This window comes from Dendrobates tinctorius, unplaced genomic scaffold (assembly GCF_039654945.1).
Source record: "Dendrobates tinctorius isolate UK_male_01 unplaced genomic scaffold, ASM3965494v1 ptg000091l, whole genome shotgun sequence".
NCBI classification, from domain to species: Eukaryota; Metazoa; Chordata; class Amphibia; order Anura; family Dendrobatidae; genus Dendrobates; species Dendrobates tinctorius.
Window position 1 is genome coordinate 5,263,821 of NW_027361759.1, and position 19,945 is coordinate 5,283,765.

Here is a 19,945-nt window from a genome sequence, read left to right on the forward strand (position 1 = left end):
TAAGGGCCCCTTTACATTTAGTGATGCACCAGCGATCCCAACCACGATACGACCCGGTCAGGATCGCTGGTGCATTGCTAAATGGTCGCTAGTGAGCTGCCAAACGGGCAGATCTCAGCAGCGACGCAGCAGCGGTCATTACTTACCTGTCAGATGCGGCGATGATGACGTCCTCCGCCCGCATCCACACGTCGCTCGTCAGAGCCAGCAGGAAGCCGCTGACGAGAAATGGACCAGGCCGTTCTCGCGCGATCAGCGATAGCCAGCGGGGGAGCCGGTCGGAGGTAAGTATCACATGTAGCAATATCGCTAGCAATATCGCTGCAGTGTCACAGAATCGGTGACGCTTTATCGATATTGCTAGCGATATCGCTATGTGTAAAGCCCCCTTTAGGCTAGGTTCACATTAGCGTTTGAGTCTGCAGCGTATAATCTGCAAACGCATGCAAAAACGCATGTTTGCGCAGCATTTTTTATCCGCATCATCTTACGCATGACGCCAAAAAATGCTGCGTTTGCATGCATTTGTATGAATTTTTGCATGCGTTTGCGTTTTTATGTGCATGCGATCGATATGACATCAGACAAAAATGGGCATGTCTCATGGGATTTCTATTTACATTTTGAAGAACACATGCGTATCAAACGCATGGCGTATGCATGTCCTTGCGTACGCATGCATTCACATAGGCAGTAATGCGTTTTTTACACACTCATCCGCATGCACATGGCTGCGCATATTTGATGGATTTTTGTCGCTTCTAAAAATGCAACATGTTGCATTCACCGTGCCCCGCCGCACACCGCAAAACGATGCATGCATACGCAAAAGCCTGCGTACACCATGTTAAATATATGTACGTATGACGCATGCAGATCTATGCGGATCAAACGTTGTGCACACAGACGCAAATAGGAAACTAGCCTTATCCAAAACACAGTCCAGTACACACTACAGTGTACTGACCTATACAGTCCATCACACGTTATAGTGCTTCATAGTTTTGCATAAAATCCATCCATAACACAATCTGGTCTGATGCCTTGTCTTTAATGGACTTTCAATCAAAAGGTCTAGGCAATAACCCTGTGTAGCACACAGACCATTACTGCTGCCATGCAACTTTTTCTATGGCAATCACTGTATGGCAATCGCTAGCTGTATCTTTATAAGAATTAGGTATTCTTCCATGTCATCTAATTGCAGTTTTCTTCCAACAATGGTGGAGTAGACAATTGTATATTGGTGTATTTTAGAAGAATACTTATATAAGAGAAACATTTTGCTTCTTTTGCTTCCACATATTATGTTTTTGAGGCAGAAATATCAAACTTAATTTTGTGTTCAGCAGTTATCAAGAGATTTGTAAGGTCACCTGACAAACTGCTCAAAATTTACACTATTTTAGTAGCGTAAATTACTCAAGAAGTGTATTCTAGTTCCTGACTGGATTAAAAAAATTTACGGCAGTTGTAAGATGCGCCTCTCAAAAAATTAGGGACATCTTACTCCAGTGGTACCCTCATTAAGGCTGGCTTTCAAAATGCCAGTCTAAATGAATTACGGTAGGTTGTAAATGTTCACGAATGAAAAATACTAAAAGTTCTACTCTTATCTCTACCCAGCTACAAGGAAAACTAAGTGGTGGAATTGTCTTCTATTTTTGGTGGATTTGATAGCTTTTTTTCCCATCCCCTCCACAGAAAGAGTTATTCAACAAGTTATATGTAACTTAAAATTATTACATTGAAAAATGCAACTCATCATGCTAAAAGCTAGCCATAAGATGTCGACAAAAATAGAAAAACAAAAATGAAAGTCTCTTACGGAAAAAGGAAAAAGCTTCCTGCAGGCTGTAATATTAAAATAGCCATTGCTTAAGGGGGCTAAAGTGTAACTATCTTTTGTAAAAGTTTTTATATGTTATAGACGCTGCATAGTGTTGCTGATTTTGGTGGTCTGGGATCCCCACCAACCGGTCATAACTATTCAGTAGTAAGTCTATGGGTCCGTACACGAGTATTTCATAGTAAATGTACAGACTCATAGACTGACACAGGAGCTGTGCAATTCAGAGCAGTGTGGATGGTTGGGTCTCCACCGATCACCCACACTATTGAGCTCTTACAATATATAAAAACATTTACAAAATGATAGTTACTTTTTTTACTTTACAACAAACATTGATATAAAAACAGAATTTTGCTCAATAATAATGATAAAAAAGTTAACTGTTGTCAACATTAAATTTTAAATAGATGCAAATACATAATTAAAAAATGAAGGAAAGTGGAATTTACAAACATTACTGTCCTTGAGGCCCCTCAATATTATGGCATTCATGAAATTTGTTTTGAAATTTTCTGCATACTAGTGATGCATCTGCCTCAAAAGATGCTAATTTTGCATTTCACTATATCTAGAAGTGCATGTGCCCTGCTACATTGAATAAAATTAATTTTCATTTTTGGAATTTTTCTTTCAGTATTCCCTGGAAGGCAGCATATTTCAACAACACAGGACAGTAATATTAAGACTGCAGATCCATATTCTATATTTGGTATAACTCTTTTAACAAAATATTTTATGAAGTCTATTTATTTAAAAAAGTGTTCTTAGCTTATTTCTTCAAGAGCGCAGTGCTCCTCTGCCTTCTAGCTTCTTGCTTCCCTGTGTGGGTAATCACTTCATTCTTAAGTATGGGGGAAGATTATTATTAAAGAGGTAAACTGCAAAGTTTATTTTTCTTTATATTAAAGATGAGACATCCAATTTAAATTTATTTACATACTGGATATATTACAATATTTTTGCTAGTTCTGTTCAATACATCAGCAGCCTCAAGATTCAGAAAAGATTCTTCTCTTATCAGGCTTTCTTGCCTTAAGCCCTTTACCCTCCAGTTGAACAAATATAGTTATTAAGTACACATATATGTATGTGTCAGAATATATATAAATATATTTATATCCAGTGTAAACTGTGCCATGTAATGTGAAATATTATGAGTAGTAAAATTTTAGTATTAAGTACACAACGCATATGGCATAATGGCCATCATAAATCGAAAGCTGACAGTTATAAAGATGGAGAACCAGATAGGTGAAATGATAGTATTAGATGCTGTAAAGCTACTTAATAAATAGCACTTTTTTATTTTTCTGGTGATTAAACCAGGAGCAATCATGGTTTTCATCATTTTTTTTTTATACGCTACACATGTGCACCTACATTTTGAAGTTATGTAGTAATTTATTCAGCCTCAATAAACACATTATTGTAGAATGTTATTTTTATTTCTATAATTGTTTTTTATGCAACTTCTGTATATTATCAAGTGATTGCCTCCTGTTACATCTATATGCCACATAATAAGACGTAGCTACTATGTAAACTAATCAAGATATTCAATCTGGGAGTTTTGTGGATAAAATCCGCGCTGCTGTAAAGATGAATGTACAGGCGTATTGAAGAAAAAAGATGATGGTTTATTCTCAACGCGTCTCAAAGTCACTAGGACTTCTTCGTCAGGAGATGCTAGCAGAAGAAGTGCTAGTGACTTTGAAACACGTTGAGAATAAACCATCAATTTTTATCGCCAATTTGCCTGGACATTCATCTTTACAGCAGCACGGATTTTATCCACAAAACTCCCAGATTGAATATCTTGATTGGGTCGCTAGTTTGACCAAGTGGATCTGCGGCAGCTGTTAAACTCTAATGCGATTTCTCTGAAAACATCAGGTGAGTGCAATCTCAAATCTCTATCGGATAAGACCCAATTGCGCTTTTCTTTCCTGCAGTACTGTGGCTAATGTAAACTAATCAGCAATAATATAAAAATAACTTGCTTGATATTGTGTAGGCCCCCCCTTATGCTGCCAAAACAGCTGTGTGCAAAAAGACCTCTAAAGATGTTGTGTGATATAACAGATTAGTCCAGAAGGTGACTCAGACTTTATATCCTAGCACTGGAATCCCCTACCTGTAGCTCGGGGACTATATGTGGCATGTAGAAGCACTAGACCTAGGAAAGAAATATGAAGAGCAGGTCTGCAGTTGGTGACTTTTGAGAGTAAAGTTTACAGAAGATTAGCATATACTAGCCTTGGGATTGTAGAGATAAACAAAGTGCTAAACTTCAGATAGGATGATACTGTCAGATAGATGAGGTGATTGAAGCTCGATATGATAGCATGGTGGGAGTGTTTGATGCAAGAATACCCAATGGTGGTAAGGTGTTATTTCTGTGGGGAACCTTTGGCTGTTCTACTGATGTGTAATCTCGGTGCCACTACTGTGGGGGAGGCAGGAGCTGCATGTCACTGTGGCTTGCGACTCTCTCTCAGACCTGAATGTGGCTCTCACAAGGTAAGGAATGTTGGGGTTTTGATTTCTTGCATTATTTGATGTATTTTTATTTTGTCAGTGTGCAGATTTAACATACCTTTCTTGAAGATCAGGACATTACCACACACAATGTTTTTTCCACAGGATAATTTACTTCACGTTCCTGAGTCACCTATATTTTATTTCTCTAACTCCTAAATTGTTCCCATCTTTAATTCAGCTGCCTGGAAGCCGAATGTGAATTGTTGTACTTTTTCTTCCAGTTCCAAATGAAACTGCATCATTTCACCCAAAACCTTTCCTTAGCACTGAAGCACCGAGTAATGAAGCTGGTAAAATCATTACCTCTTTTAATGAGCAATATTTGTGTTTCTATGACAAAATTCTTCCCTCTTCTAACAGCCTCCATTTCTTCTTGGTATTCATTTTACCTCAGACAGCACAGAGTCAAATTCTGAAATAAGCACAACCGAAGCGCCACACACGTATGAACCAGAAACATTTACTTTAGGTAATATTAATTATTCAACTGTAAAGTAGACCCTTTTTGATTTTTGCTGGCTTTAAAAAGGCTATGTAAGACAAGTTTGCATGTCAGCACCTGCTTACAGATTAAAATATTTGATAGTCTGTAAAATATCTTATTTTCTAAAAGACATACGGTAATAATAGTCTAAGATTTAAACATAAATGTAGTTCCCACATAGATGGTCTCTGGAATAATGGAGCAGTAGTTATGTAGCACTCTGCTGTTTTTAGCATTCCCATTGAAGTGAATGGAAGGCATGGGGTCATCTCTTCATTCAGTCTTTGGCTGGATGCTCCAACTAGCTTCTGCCTCGTCAGGTAGGGTGGGAGTCAAGCGACCGCTGTTCCTTATATAGTTGAGGTTCCAGATTTGAGAATTACATCTATCAAGCATTTCTTATATCTTCTGGCTATGCTATAAATGGTTAAAGGGGTTGTCCGGTCTTAAACTACAAATCTGCAGTCACTCTATGTTACTGCAGACCTGGAATTCTCATATAACATGCACTGTGCATTGTAAGTATTCTCAGGGGCCAGTGCAAGGAATAGCAGTCATGTGACTGCAAATGTGTGATATGCATACTCCCAGCCACATTCCAACTAGATTGATGTAGCATTGCTCAATACAAGTGTATTGGGCGAAGCCAGAAACAGTCTAGTGTGAATGTGGTGAGAGTATGCATATCACATGCTTGCAGTCACTTGACTGCAGTTCTCAGTGCAGTCACCGGAGAATACTCACAACACGGTAAAGCAACACGGGCGCTACCTATCCAAAAAACTCAGATGCAGCTGGTGAAGAGACAGGACTGTGTCGGCTCCTGTTATAAAGTCTGAGCGAAACGTATATTTGTGTGATTCACCGCGCTATGCTGAGCAGATGTATACAAAAAAAAAAAAAAAAGGGAAATAATAGGAAATAATACGTAACAGCAGTTATACGTACTTACTTAAAAATGAAGTTGATGTAGAATATTCTGTGTAAGTTGAGATGTCTACGTGGCAAGTAGTTTGCAGGTTATCTGATGGTAGAGATCTCGTTTTTGATAGCTGCTGATGCTATTGGAACAATGATATATTAAGGAGTAAAAGAACAGATTAATCCAGGTCACCGCACTGCCTTGCTGGTAGGATCCAAATCCTGCGCACGGATTTGACTAGGCAGTCAATCAATAGTAGAAAAAAGGGAAGAAAGTTCCAGCGCTAGGAATGGAAAATTAAAAATCCATTTTATTGTGCCAATGCATATTAAAATTCCAGCAGGTACAGCATATCAGTCGGATGACTGCAGAACAACGCGTTTCGACGCCTCAGGTCTTAATCATGATTAAGACCTGAGGCGTCGAAACGCGTTGTTCTGCAGTCATCCGACTGATATGCTGTACCTGCTGAAATTTTAATATGCATTGGCACAATAAAATGGATTTTTAATTTTCCATTCCTAATGATATATTAAGGTACCAATAAAACATACAAGAGGTCACACCACTCCTTGCATGTCCACCATACTCACTGGTTGTATCTTAACGTTTATATTCTCTTCGGGGTGTTCCCTTTATGGTGGATCAATTGATACAATACTAAATATGAAGAGAATTTCAATTACTAACAGTGACCACAACCTTGAAATTCAGTCCCAGTTCCTGGGGTACATATGCACTTACTTGTGCTAGATTTGTTATGCTACCCAGGTGTAAATCCTGATAGACTCCCTATAATGGTCTTTGTTGGCTTTATTTAGAGCCAGTGCAGGGACGATATCCACTGTTGAAAAAAATGACAAAGTGCTGGGTAAGGAGGGATCCACTAAACCCACAAATAGTGCTAGCGTTCCAGTAGCCAGTTAGTCCTGGTAGGACTTCTATGCACTTACTTCTGGTAATTGCTCTGTCACAGTCTGGCTGAGGCAGCAGCTGCTGATAGAGTGATAAGCGATGCAGTGTAAGGAGGGATCCACTAGACACCCTAATTATGCTAGCATTCCAATAATCAGTTAGTCCTAATAGGACTTCTATGCACTTACTTCTGGTGATTGCTCTGGCGCAATCTGGCTGAGACAGCGGCTGAGGCAGCGGCTCTGGCTGAGGCAGCGGCTGCTGATGGAGCGATAAGCTATGCAGCGTGTAGTAGGGGAGCGGGTAGACGCCAGCACCTCGTGTACTCCGGCCGGAAGTATTGACTAGGACGCGGCGAGAGTGGGGGGGCGGAGCTACTGTGACGTCACAGGCAGGGAGGAGGACAGGTGCACGAGAGGCACAAACCAACCAACATGTTTCGAGGGGGGCTTCCCTCTTTGTCAGGGCTATGCTGAATGCCTGTCAGCCCGTCCTTATATAATAGCTCACCCAGCTGCAACCCATACCAATCATTAGTCTTGGGCAGAAATGTATGGGTTGTTTTTTTTTTTTTCCTTTCTCTGTGTGTATTGTTGCCTCAAGATATGCCTTGCTGCTATAATTGCAATATTATATTGTTGATTTATGAAAATGGATAGTCCGCTTTGTCTCCTAAATAATAAAAGTATACCTAACTTGTGTGCATAATATACTAAACTAAAACATAACTTTTATTTATACCAATTTTAAGATAATTTCAAATAATTTTACTGGAACTAAATAAATAAAACATGAGTATGGAGGGTTACATGAGCAGATTGACCCTCCGCACGTTAATAAAATAGATACCTACATTTTCTAAAAAGTATATGTGTGCTACCAGCACTTTAGCAAAAAAAAAAAAAAATACCGGAAAAAAGGATAGAAATGGAAGGGGGGGAAAGGACTAATTTGACCATATGGTACTCGTCGTGAATCTCTATATAAAGAAAATATGGATAAAGACGAAAACTGACGCACGGATGTAGTATGTACATCCTTAATTGTATGTTTCATAAAATGTAGATAGAAATAACCATAAGTGTATTAAAAATGAATAAAAAATAAATAAATAAAAAAATTATAAAAATAAGATTAATGTTTTAATAATTTTATCTAAAAAGCATATAGCTCAATCTCATGGTTGAGGCCTTTTGGGGCCAGGCTGTCAAGAGTGTAAATCCACTTTGACTCCACTCTTGACATAGCTTTCAAATAGTTGCCCTTCCTTGGATTTTGGGGACCACCTGGATTCCACAATAGGATACCCCCTTGTAAGACTGATTATGCTTGTCCAAAAAATGACGCGATAAGGGGTGACCTTTGAATCCTTTTTTAATGTTATCCAGGTGCTCCTTAATCCTATCCATTAAACGTCTCTTGGTTCTGCCTACATAGATTTTATTGCAAGGGCACCTGAGTATATATATCACCCCCTTAGTTTGGCATGTTATTTCATCTCTAATACTAAATTTATTATTTGCCATATCTGTGAATGTCGTTTGTAACTTCCTTTGTGTCAACGTTCTATTGCAACATAAGCATCTCCCACATGCCAAAAACCCAGATAGTTGTGTATTTGAATTAGTAAAGAGTGTTTGGCGTAAGGATGGCCTTGTTATGGATTTGATCATTTTTGTGGTGGGTGCCACTAGAAGCCCTAAATTCTGGGCTCTAGTGTAAACAAATCTAGGACGTTGCGGTAGCAATCCCCTATGTGTTTATCCCCCTGTAATATCGGCCAATATTTCCGAATAATGTTATTGAATCGTTTATAGCCCGCATGAAATTGTGTAATAATAGGTAATTTTTTAATTTGATCTTGAATACTAAGTGGAGTGTCACTATTCTGAGATTTGTATATTAGAGATGTTCTAGACATGTTTTCCACCTCTTTCTTGGTTTGGTTCAATTGTTGAGGATCATAGCCTTTTTCCATGAACTGGTCTGTCAGACGTTCTGTTTCCTTATGGAAATCCTGGGTATTTGTACAATTTCTTTTTACCCTCATGTATTGGGTTTTGGGTATATTTGTTAACCACACCGGTAGGTGACAGCTATTAATGTGAATATAGCTGTTTGAATCCACTTCCTTGTGGTATCCCTTGGTGATTAATTTATTGTGTTCTACACAGATCTTTAAGTCAAGGAAGTTCACACTAGTCTTGCTATATGTAGGTGTAAATTCCAGGCCGTATGAATTTGTATTTAGACTAGCAATGAATGTTTGTAAGTCACCTGTCCTCCTCCCTGCCTGTGACGTCAAAGTAGCTCCGCCCCCCCACTCTCGCCGCGTCCTCGTCAATACTTCCGGCCGGAGTACACGAGGTGCTGGCGTCTACCCGCTCCCCTACTACATGCTGCATAGCTTATCGCTCCATCAGCAGCCGCTGCCTCAGCCAGAGCCGCTGCCTCAGCCGCTGTCTCAGCCAGATTGCGCCAGAGCAATCACCAGAAGTAAGTGCATAGAAGTCCTATTAGGACTAACTGATTATTGGAATGCTAGCATAATTAGGGTGTCTAGTGGATCCCTCCTTACACTGCATCGCTTATCACTCTATCAGCAGCTGCTGCCTCAGCCAGACTGTGACAGAGCAATTACCAGAAGTAAGTGCATAGAAGTCCTACCAGGACTAACTGGCTACTGGAACGCTAGCACTATTTGTGGGTTTAGTGGATCCCTCCTTACCCAGCACTTTGTCATTTTTTTCAACAGTGGATATCGTCCCTGCACTGGCTCTAAATAAAGCCAACAAAGACAATTATAGAGAGTCTATCAGGATTTACACCTGGGTAGCATACCAAATCTAGCACAAGTAAGTGCATATGTACCCCAGGAACTGGGACTGAATTTCAAGGTTGTGGTCACTGTTAGTAATTGAAATTCTCTTCATATTTAGTATTGTATCAATTGATCCACCATAAAGGGAACACCCCGAAGAGAATATAAACGTTAAGATACAATCAGTGAGTATGGTGGACATGCAAGGAGTGGTGTGACCTCTTGTATGTTTTATTGGTACCTTAATATATCATTGTTCCAATAGCATCAGCAGCTATCAAAAACGAGATCTCTACCATCAGATAACCTGCAAACTACTTGCCACGTAGACATCTCAACTTACACAGAATATTCTACATCAACTTCATTTTTAAGTAAGTATGTATAACTGCTGTTAAGTATTATTTCCCTTTTTTTTTGTATACATCTGCTCAGCATAGTGCGGTGAATCACACGTTAATACTCACAACACAGTGTGTGGGATGTGTGGATTCACAAGTCTGCAGTCACATAGCGTGACTTCAGACTTGTAGTTTAAGATCAGACGCCTTCAAGGTCTGAATACCACTTAATTTATGATATGCCATAATACTTGTTTTAGCATACAAAAGTCCATCCTAAACTCTAATTAAAATTGGGCAAAAATGGAAATTTCACCACTAGCCTTTAATAGTATGACTCTAAACTCCTTAAAATTTTAATAACCTTGGAAACATTCTCTTCCTTGCTTCAATAGGACCTTTCACCATTTTTGCCTTATAAATTAGACATTCATGTATAAAGAGGCAGGAATGTACATAAAAATGTTTTTAATTTTTTTTCTTCACTCCGTTGAAGAGATACACTGAAATTAATGGCTCCTAATGTGTTAATTTTTTAGCATTGAACTGGGACTTTCATTTCCTTCATCTCTGTGGGCATGTTCTTTCATCACACTATGACATTGTCCCATCATAAAAAAACGAAGCGTCCATTGATAAAAAAAAGTAAGGCACCCACAGTTATGACCTAAGTGAAATGCCCATTGCAGCCAACGTTTTTAGCTGACGCCGGACGGCGCAGGTTTGCCGCTTCCGGCAAAAACCGGAGGCGCCGTATGTCCATCCGGCACGATGCGGCGATCATTACATTCTATGTGCCAAAACGGGATCCAATTCCGGTTCCGGTTTTCACACTTTTCGCCGCATCGTGCCGGATTTAAAAAAACGGATACGTGAAAGAGGCCTTACCTGCCAGCAAGTGACATTTTGTAGCACATCAGTAAATTTCAGCAGTCTCTTAATATTATTTTAGGATGCAGTTGTTCCTTTGAACTTTACACTATATTGCCCGAGCTATGATTAAAACACAAGGTGGTCTTTATTGCAGCTTCCAATGAAAAAAAAATTGTTCAGAAGTTTTCATCAACTTCCAAGCCAAAGCCAACAACTGGTAAAATCAATTTCTTAATAAAATGCATGCAATCATTCTGTACTGATCTGTATCAGAACAAATAGTACAGACAGCAATATGCTAGGAGGTAGACATTTGCTTAATGAACTGCTGCTGATCTCTTAAGTTGGCTGTTTTGATACATATAATTTATGCATTTTTTACTTCTATTACCACATGCACTGACTTCATTGCTTTTTGTTAGACGTGAGATGGTGACCAGAGCTGTAAACACTACAACATAAGTACTTTTTTGTCTTAAATTGCATTACGTTAGAAATTTCCACTACTTTCTAATCAAACTGAGAGATAAAGCAGTGAAAATAAACCAGGGAACTATCACTATTAAATATATTATATGCAGAATATATGAAGTGAGTGGACATGGCAAAAAGTCCATGTGGTGTAGCTTTAACCAATCTGTGCAAAGTATGTGGTGGCAGCAAGTGGAGGCATCATTTTGGCAACCTCTGCTGTTCTGTCCAGTAACATGTGGGAGAAGGTGTTATTGTCTGCAGTGTCAAAGACCTACAATATAGCGTACAGGTGCCTTGGGAACTTGCATTTGGAAGAGATAAATATTTAAATGCCCTTAGAATTTAACCGACAGTGACAACGAACGAGTCTTCTGGATGTACTTAATTTATCACGGCATCACATGGTGGATGATAAATTTGGTGCAGACTGCTTTGGCTAAGTTCATATCACCTCTTGGTGGCTGACTAAATACTTTTTTTCCTCACTTTATCTTTTTTTGATATGCACACCTGTCATACAATTATTTACTTCTTTCAAATACATTGCTTAAAGGGATGTCCAAAAAATTACATTGTGATCTTATAATTATGTACACATATGTTTATTTATATTTACCAATATAATCTAGTTTTAAATCTGCCCGCTTTTGCACACATCAAACATCTAACAAGCCCCTCCAGGCTCTAATTGCCCATTGGTTACCACTGGAACCATCCATTAGTTGCAGGGGCCCTGGATGATCCTGTGCATTTAGTCTCTCAGATGGTACCTTGCCAGCATAGTTTTTCCATGTCTAAAACCAAATCTTCTACTGAGAAGGATGATGCCAAGGAAGTAGGCAGAACTTCCTTCATTACAGCACCGAGCTCATACCAAGAATCAGCGATGTGTCTGTGCTGGTAACTGTAGGATGGACTGTTTTACAGGGGACAGAAAGTAGAGATATACTGCAGGATGGGCTGTATATAAATGGGACAGAAAGGAGAGATATACTTCAGGATGGCTATATATCGAGACAGAAAATAGAGCAATACTGTAGGATGGAGTGTTTACAGGAGCTATATATTGCAGGATGGGAATTTGTGAGCAGGGACTGAGATTAGTTGAGCTGTGTTTGTTGCCTGCTGCTGACAAATCGATGATGTGAAACTGCAAATGCTGCTGCATTAATGCATATGACAGAGGGTAATGTTCTGGTATATGCATAAGCGCTGCTATAACAAGATAATGATGCAAAAGCACACTGCTGCTATCCTAATATAGATGACAGAAGATAATATTGGTCAGACAGAGTACTGTGCAGGAGCAAAGAGTGCACAGAAGCATAAGGTTAATTCTACACTTAGATTACCTTGATGATAACTCAGAGAGGTGGGGCAAGTCAGTAGTACACACAAGAAGGGTAAGGAGTCTGCAGCACTAAGGAGAAGCAAGTTCTGCTTGGAAATATTGTTTTAGCAGCTAATAATATGACCACCCATTCTATGTAAAACTGGGAGCTTTGTGAAAAATAATGCAATTCTGGGAATAATATCTCTTTAAAGAGATTTTCACCATACTAGAAATCTTTGTCCCAGAGCGCAGTTAGGACTAAACAAAATAAGCCAATTTATACTCACTGTCCCCTGGTCCAACAGTGAGCCTGCAGCTACCAGTGCAGTGCATCGGCTGTGATACTGGCAACTCGTTGGCAACATGGAAGTTAATCAGAGGCTCTAAGCGAAGCATTCTGTCTACAATAGCCGAGCCGCTGAGCTCACTGATCTGATGCTATTATGCTGTTGATGTAACGTCAGTGCTGCAGCTAATGACAGATACCGGGAGCAGTGGTGAAGACTCACCAGTTGACCAGGTGACAATGAGTATAATGAATGCAGGTTAGACCAGGAGATCAGGCTGGATCATTACATCTCACTCACTGAGAAACCTGCTTTAAGTTACTGTGAAACATGTTCAGATGCACATGCCCTTGCTGCAACCATGTCCTTACTGCAACATTCTGGCAATGCCATTAGTCGCACGTGAAGAACATGATACCTTGCAAGAGAAGTAATTGGAGGATAAATTTTGAAGGCTCAATTTGTCCATTATAAAGAGTGTTAATTACCGTAGTTTTTGCTACATGACGCGGTGGGCAATAAGGGGGCACATTGCTTATAAATAGTTTTAATATTACCTAATATGTATTTTGATAAATTAGCATACTTGATATGATGGGTACATTTGACAGTATTGATTACCTGCAATTACTTTGCAGCATCAAAGAAGACAAGAGTCTCTCCAATGCAGTATAAAACACCGCTACCAGAAAAGACACATCCTACATCCGGTATTGTAATTACTCTACTGCACTGTTCAGAGTTTTTACAGGAGACTCTAATAGTATTTAACAGCCTATCCTAAAGTTGTAATGTGGCAAGAACAATCTTTTCCACTACTGACAGGTCTACATCAAAAAGAATCTGGACACCCAGACACTATTTTTTTTCAGCATACTCGCTATTTCATTGTAACTTGTGAGAGTATCTGAAAGATAGAAAAAGTGTATATTCAGATTTAAAAGGCCATAACTAGTAATTTTACAGCCACAATCGACCTCTTAAATTTGTTGTTTGGGCATGGATGATTAGAAAAATTCAGTAATTTAACACATATGCTGATAAATAAGTTATAACTTTTTTATTATTTTTAGTGTGATAACTCAAAATTATTATTCCACTTTTTGGAGCCTATACACATATCAAGTATTAATCAGAACAACATGTGTGGTGTCATAGTTTGTAATAGAGTTAGTATAATGATGAAGTACAAGAGGCACTGAGTAAGTGATACGTAGGGCTATTACTTTACAGTTTATGTGTAATATACGGTAATATAGAATATTTACCAGTAGAAGTCAGAGCAGGACATATTTATTCTCCGTTTTAGTGACATAATTAACTAATACTTCTATTCTGTTCAGTTTTAAAGGATATGCAACCAATTCAGTTAATTGAAGAAACATCAACCATCGTGGGTAAATAAACATCTGCCATAGTATTTTTCTCCATTAATCTAGTCCATATTGCATGTTCTTTTCTAGGCTACTGTACTCATGTTAAAAGAGACTTGCATCTCTTCTTTTTTGCAGATCTTGCAGACTGTTATCTTGCTTTTGCAACGTTCTGAATCATTTTGTCTCATTTTGAATCATTATTGCAAAACTCTTCGGTCTTATTTGTAGGGTTTACATTTTGTCTTAATGAAGTCATGCTCTTCCTTTTTATATCTAGTTCCATCTGAAATCCAAAAACATAATCCTAAAAAGGCTCATTCTACAGAGAGTTCATCCTTACCCGTTGGTAATAATTATTTTTTCTTTTTAGAATTTTTTTTCACTAATGCCAGTAGGATGTTTCGTAGCAAACAACACATTAGTATCAGTCCAGTGTAGGAGAATTTTGTGTTGCTAATATTGTTTTATTCTATGCAGATCCTAGCACATCTCATATTCTTCCTATTGACGATTTGGGAGTTGACATTTTTGAGCATACCAAGAGACCCCTGGGTAAACAGAAATTTGTTTATTTTTCTATATGAAAAAAGTGGTATTTTTGATCTATGTTTTGTGGTTTGTCTTTCATTTTCAATTTTTTGCTCTATTTTGTATGTGCAGACAATTGTATGTGTTGATAGCTCTGAGTCCCTAAATGTCTCTTTCCTAACGTCAGTGTGACTCATCTATTCAACTCAAAAGAGATTACCCTTGATGCTCATAGCAATCAGTGTACTTTAGTAGTGCAGATAGCTGACTATACTCAGTGTTTTTAGAAGTTTTAGAGTTTGTTGCTGCTTAGACTCACTACATGCAGTTGGGTTTACTAAGCAGATCATTGTGCTGTGTCACACATAACTGATAACACTCTTAAACTTATATCTGAAAAATTAACAAAACAATACAAAAAAAATCTAAAGCATTTTAGGTACAGGCAAATATGGTCATAGAAAGTGAAAGTCCGTGCAAGACATTATTCTATACTGTAAGTGGAATGCCAAGTGACCAATTGACCACAATAAACCTTTGAACTGGAATGGCAAATAGAAATGTTTTTTACATGGGCAAGTATTTGTTTCTAAACTATTCACCTCAAGAATATTTTGGATAATACAATCCAAGCCATAGCAATAATTTGGATTTGGATTTAGTGAAAGCGTCAGTGATTTAAGTCAGATATATCTAAAATAACTGATTATTTCCATATTTCCCTTTTCTGAACAGATGTTTCGCCTTGTCTCTTAGGTCACTTTTATTTGGTCTAATTTTGTAAAGTATTTTGCAAATATTTCCATTATCCATTATTTTCCCCCAGTTTGTCCTGGTTTTGGCCTTCAGATAATGTCCCAAAATTATAACCAAACTATTGTAAGATGAAATTGGTCTTCCAAAGGTTTTTTGCTTTACTTTTGACTTAACATATGTAATGATTTATGTTTTATGAATGCGTATTCAGCGGCTTTCAAGTGTCGTCTCCTTGAAAAGGAAAAGTTGCGACTATTCAGAGTTATCATAAGCGCTTATGTTCATGCATCCATAATATGGCACCTCTAGAATTCTATCGGAAAATGTTGTATAAATGAAATCTTTATGTTTCAGAGCCAAATAAAACAGAAAAAGCTAGTACCCTTAAATTCGACAGTGCTACAAAAAGTCCAGCAACATCCATTGGTAAATTTAAACAAATTTTTCTATTTGGGAAAAATACATAATTTTGTTTAATATCCAGAATCTTCCAGTATTTATAAGATATGTTATATTCTACACAGTGGTAACAAGAGAGCACATCAAAAAGATGCCAATTAACATCATTAGTCTTCAGATACTTGTGGATCCAACAGTTGCAATGGGTAAAGTTGCCTGATTTACATTAGCATGGCATGCTTATTTTTACATCTGTCCCCTCAGTGCAAAAAGCACCCACAACACTTTGAAAATTCTTCTGCGTTCTTGTCTTTTCAGCTTTTTTCTTGCAATTCTTTCATTTCGATAGATGCACAGATAGAGCACAGTTTGTTGCAGCAAATGCAAATATACCCACGGACTTTTTTTTGTACTTGACTCCAACTGTGAGACCTGATTGGTGAGATTTTGTGATTCCTCTTCCATTAGTTATTCGCAGCACCTTAAACTCAACAAACTCTGCTCCACCTGTACCGTAAATGTGTTGCTATGTTGTTTAAAGAACAGCTCCAAGTGCTATAGGTCGGCACCCAAGAGTCTAAAATGCTTTTGTAGAGATAACGTTACAAAACCTGCCTATTCCTGTGTGTTATAATTTTCACAACTTCTTTATTTGTACTAGTTATGGATTTTTTCCTTGCACTGTATTCCAGTGATAAGTCTATAACATTTGTTCTTTTATTTACATTCCAGAAAAAACTGAGATACAAACCACCCCACCTCCCATTCCTAAAACTACTCAGTCAAATAAAATGTTACATTCAAAACCTGGTAATTTCCTAATTATTGCATTGTTTCACCTTTTATTTATTCTTCTTTCAAGTATAAATTTTACATAAAGTGTGTATCATAGAAATATAACAATCAATATTCAGCAGAGAACACTATGAAAAGAAAAATATTCACCAGTTCAATCCCTCACCACTCCGGTGCTAAGACACCAGTAGTCCCAACTGGTTTCTGTTCTACTTCGGTGCTGTGATCGCGTGATCGCATGCCGTATCCATGTGATTGCAGCAGTCAATTACTGTGATCTCTGTATCGACAGCATCATACTGCAGAGGTGATTGATTGGCTGAGGACTTTTTTACTTAATTATTGGAAAGATGAGGTACAATTATAGTTAATGTGTTTTTAAGGAGTTTAATGAATTAGGCATCTGATTGTTTTTTCACTTTGGCATTAAATGGGCAACCCTACAAAGATTATTACTAATGTGGCAAATTCTCCAGAGTTCTACATTGTTGCTTTGGGGGTTGTTGAAAACATTTAGTTAGCTAAAAATGTACATGCCGGTGCCATATTCAATTTTTACTATATTAAATATTTTGTTTTGCTCTTCATCACAGCTCCATAATCACCACAGACAGTATCTATAAATTGTATTAGTCCTTCACATCTTTGACGTAGCCAAATGTACCTTTGGGTAAAGTGCTTTTAAGGTTTATTGACTCAAATTCTGCAATGGCAATGACCACATGAAGGATGGTTTTATTGTCATTTGTTGTTATAAACTACACCTGTTGTGATGTGAAAGCCTCTGGACGACGTCTGACAGCTCATTGTTCTTGGTGCAATGTCCTGTGTAAGCAGGATTTGGACTTCAGAGAACAGTGGCAGTTTCTGTACGCTGAATACTTTTCTACAGATCATCAAGTGTATATGGTTTACTTTGGCATGCCTGTGTAAAAAGGCATTTAAAGGGTATGTGTCAATAGGTTTCTACTACCGCATCTGAGGGCAGCATGATGTAGTCAAGGAGACCCTAAATCCAACAATCTATCATTAGGTTTCCTAGGTGTAGCTGTTCTGACATAATCAAAGTTTTAGATTTAGCAATGCAGCACTTAGCAATGCAGCATAGCTGAAAAGCTAACCTCACTCGCACCAGGCACTCAGTGCACATAGTCTATAGACAGTGAGCAGCTTATCACAGAAGGAGGAGGTGTCAGACTTGCAAGCAAGCTGCCAGCTAGTCACAGGAATGTTAATTACAAGTCTAAGTAAACAGCACACAGCAGGACATGTGACACATTGTTGATTTCAGTGTTTTTTTTTACCCCTACCTCATGCTGTCCTCAGATTACATAGCAAAAACCTGCTGACAAATTCCCATTAAACAACCAGTGAATAGTTAATGTTTACTGGTCATTTAGTGTCGCTGGTTAGTCCCTGTAAATGAACTTTTCCTCTTAAAGTGGTTGACCAGTCTTATGCTAAAAGTCTGCAGTGACTTCAGACCTGGGAATCCTCACATCATGTGCACTGTGCGCTGTGATGATTCTCCATTGTCAGCACCAGGAACGGCGGTCATGTGTCCCTAGGGATGAGCTTTCCGATATTGAAATATCGGAAGTCAGCCCGATATTTGCGATATCGGAATTCCGATTCCCGATTCTGATATTTTTTCACATCGGAAATCGGAAATCCCATAATCCTTCAGCCTCTGAGCGCTCTGTGGAGCCAATCAGGAGCTGAAGAATTGCTGACAACATTGTGTAACTCCCCTAAGCTAGGTAGGAGGCGTCCAAACTTGCAAGGTGAGCTGAACGCGGACACATGTCAGTCAAAGGGCATATTGACACCACCACTGGCAGTTTTAATTTAATAATGTAAAATCACTAACCCTAACTATCCCTAACCCCTAACCCTTAACCCTTACCACTAACCCTAACTAACCCTAACCACTAACCCTAACCCTACTAACCCTAACTAACCATAACCACTAACCCTAACCCTACTAACCCTAAACCCTAGCCCCTAACCATAACCCTACTAACCCTAACCCTACTAACCCTACTAACCATAACCATAACCCTACTAACCATAAGCATAACCCTAACCCAACTAACCCTAAACCCTAACCCCTAACCATAACCCTACTAATCCTAACCCCTAACCCTAACCCTACTAACCCTAACCCCTAACCCTACTAACCATAACCATAACCCCTAACCCTTATAACCCTACTAACCATAAGCATAGCCCTAACCCTAACTAACCCTAACCCTTACCTTAACCCTACTAACGCCAACCATAATCCTAACTAACCCTAACCCTTATCCTAACCCTTACCCTACTAACCATAAACCCTAACCCTACCCCAACTAATCCTAACCCAAAGAAAAAACACCACTGTTAAGAAGATAGCGACCAGGTTTCCTGCTACAGCTTTCGCTCTGTGCTTTTTTCTAGTATTTTTTTTTTTTTTAATCCTCTGCCTCTGCAAACTCCTTCCCCATTATCCTGAGGTGTTTCCCCTCCATTTTATCCATTATATAGCACTGTGGTGGTTATTTTGTAATTCCAATTTTCTTCTCCCATTGACTTGCATTGATATCGGAAATCGGAAATTCCGATATCCGATATTTTCCAATATCGGAAATCGGAATTCCGATAAGATATTGGGCAATATCGCTCATCCCTAGTGATCACAAATATGCGATATGCATACTCCTAACCACATTCTATATAGATGGGTGCAACCTCGCTGAATGCAAGTGTATTGAGCGAGGCTGGAAATAGGCTAGTTGGAATGTGGCCGGGAGTATGCAAATCACATACTTGCGGTCACATGAGCGCTGTTTCTGGTGTCAACACTGGAGAATCCTCACAGTGCGCAAGATGGGATGATTCACAAGTCTGCAATCACATAGAGTGACTTGTAGGTTAAGACCAGACAACCCCTTTAAGGTGACCAGTAAATAATAAACTTCTTGTATTAAATAGCTACCACTACTAAATTGATTATATCTTTCAGTTCCTAATACAACACAAAGACCTTATCAGCCCACAACACAAAGGCCTGAAAGTCCTCCTCATTCAAAGCCTGGTAAATATTTTACCTACTATAGTTGTGCTGCTCATATTTACTTCTAGTTGATCAAATTGACAGGCTCCAGTGTTTAGAGAAAATATACTTTCATGATCTGGTCATTGTCCCTTTCCAGGACCAGGCTAGTCAGGTGCCGCCTCCGGCTGGCAGTTCATGCTGCTTGTGGAAA

The 19,945-nt window shown here is 38.7% G+C and overlaps 1 protein-coding gene across 14 annotated transcripts in view; it reads left to right on the forward strand.

Annotated features, from left to right (window-relative positions):
* ABI3BP (ABI family member 3 binding protein) overlaps positions 1-19,945 on the forward strand; it is a 733,533-nt gene that overhangs the window by 528,053 nt on the left and 185,535 nt on the right. For 13 of the 14 annotated variants that reach the window (XM_073586187.1, XM_073586193.1, XM_073586188.1 and 10 more), the window contains 12 exons: positions 2,487-2,561; positions 4,615-4,683; positions 4,788-4,862; positions 10,904-10,966; positions 13,482-13,553; positions 14,187-14,240; positions 14,497-14,565; positions 14,697-14,771; positions 15,858-15,929; positions 16,028-16,108; positions 16,635-16,712; positions 19,702-19,773. In XM_073586187.1, coding sequence (XP_073442288.1) covers positions 2,487-2,561; positions 4,615-4,683; positions 4,788-4,862; positions 10,904-10,966; positions 13,482-13,553; positions 14,187-14,240; positions 14,497-14,565; positions 14,697-14,771; positions 15,858-15,929; positions 16,028-16,108; positions 16,635-16,712; positions 19,702-19,773 — 855 coding nt within the window. The remainder of the gene's footprint in view (positions 1-2,486; positions 2,562-4,614; positions 4,684-4,787; positions 4,863-10,903; positions 10,967-13,481; positions 13,554-14,186; positions 14,241-14,496; positions 14,566-14,696; positions 14,772-15,857; positions 15,930-16,027; positions 16,109-16,634; positions 16,713-19,701; positions 19,774-19,945) is intronic. The other variant, XM_073586199.1, reaches the window with a different exon arrangement.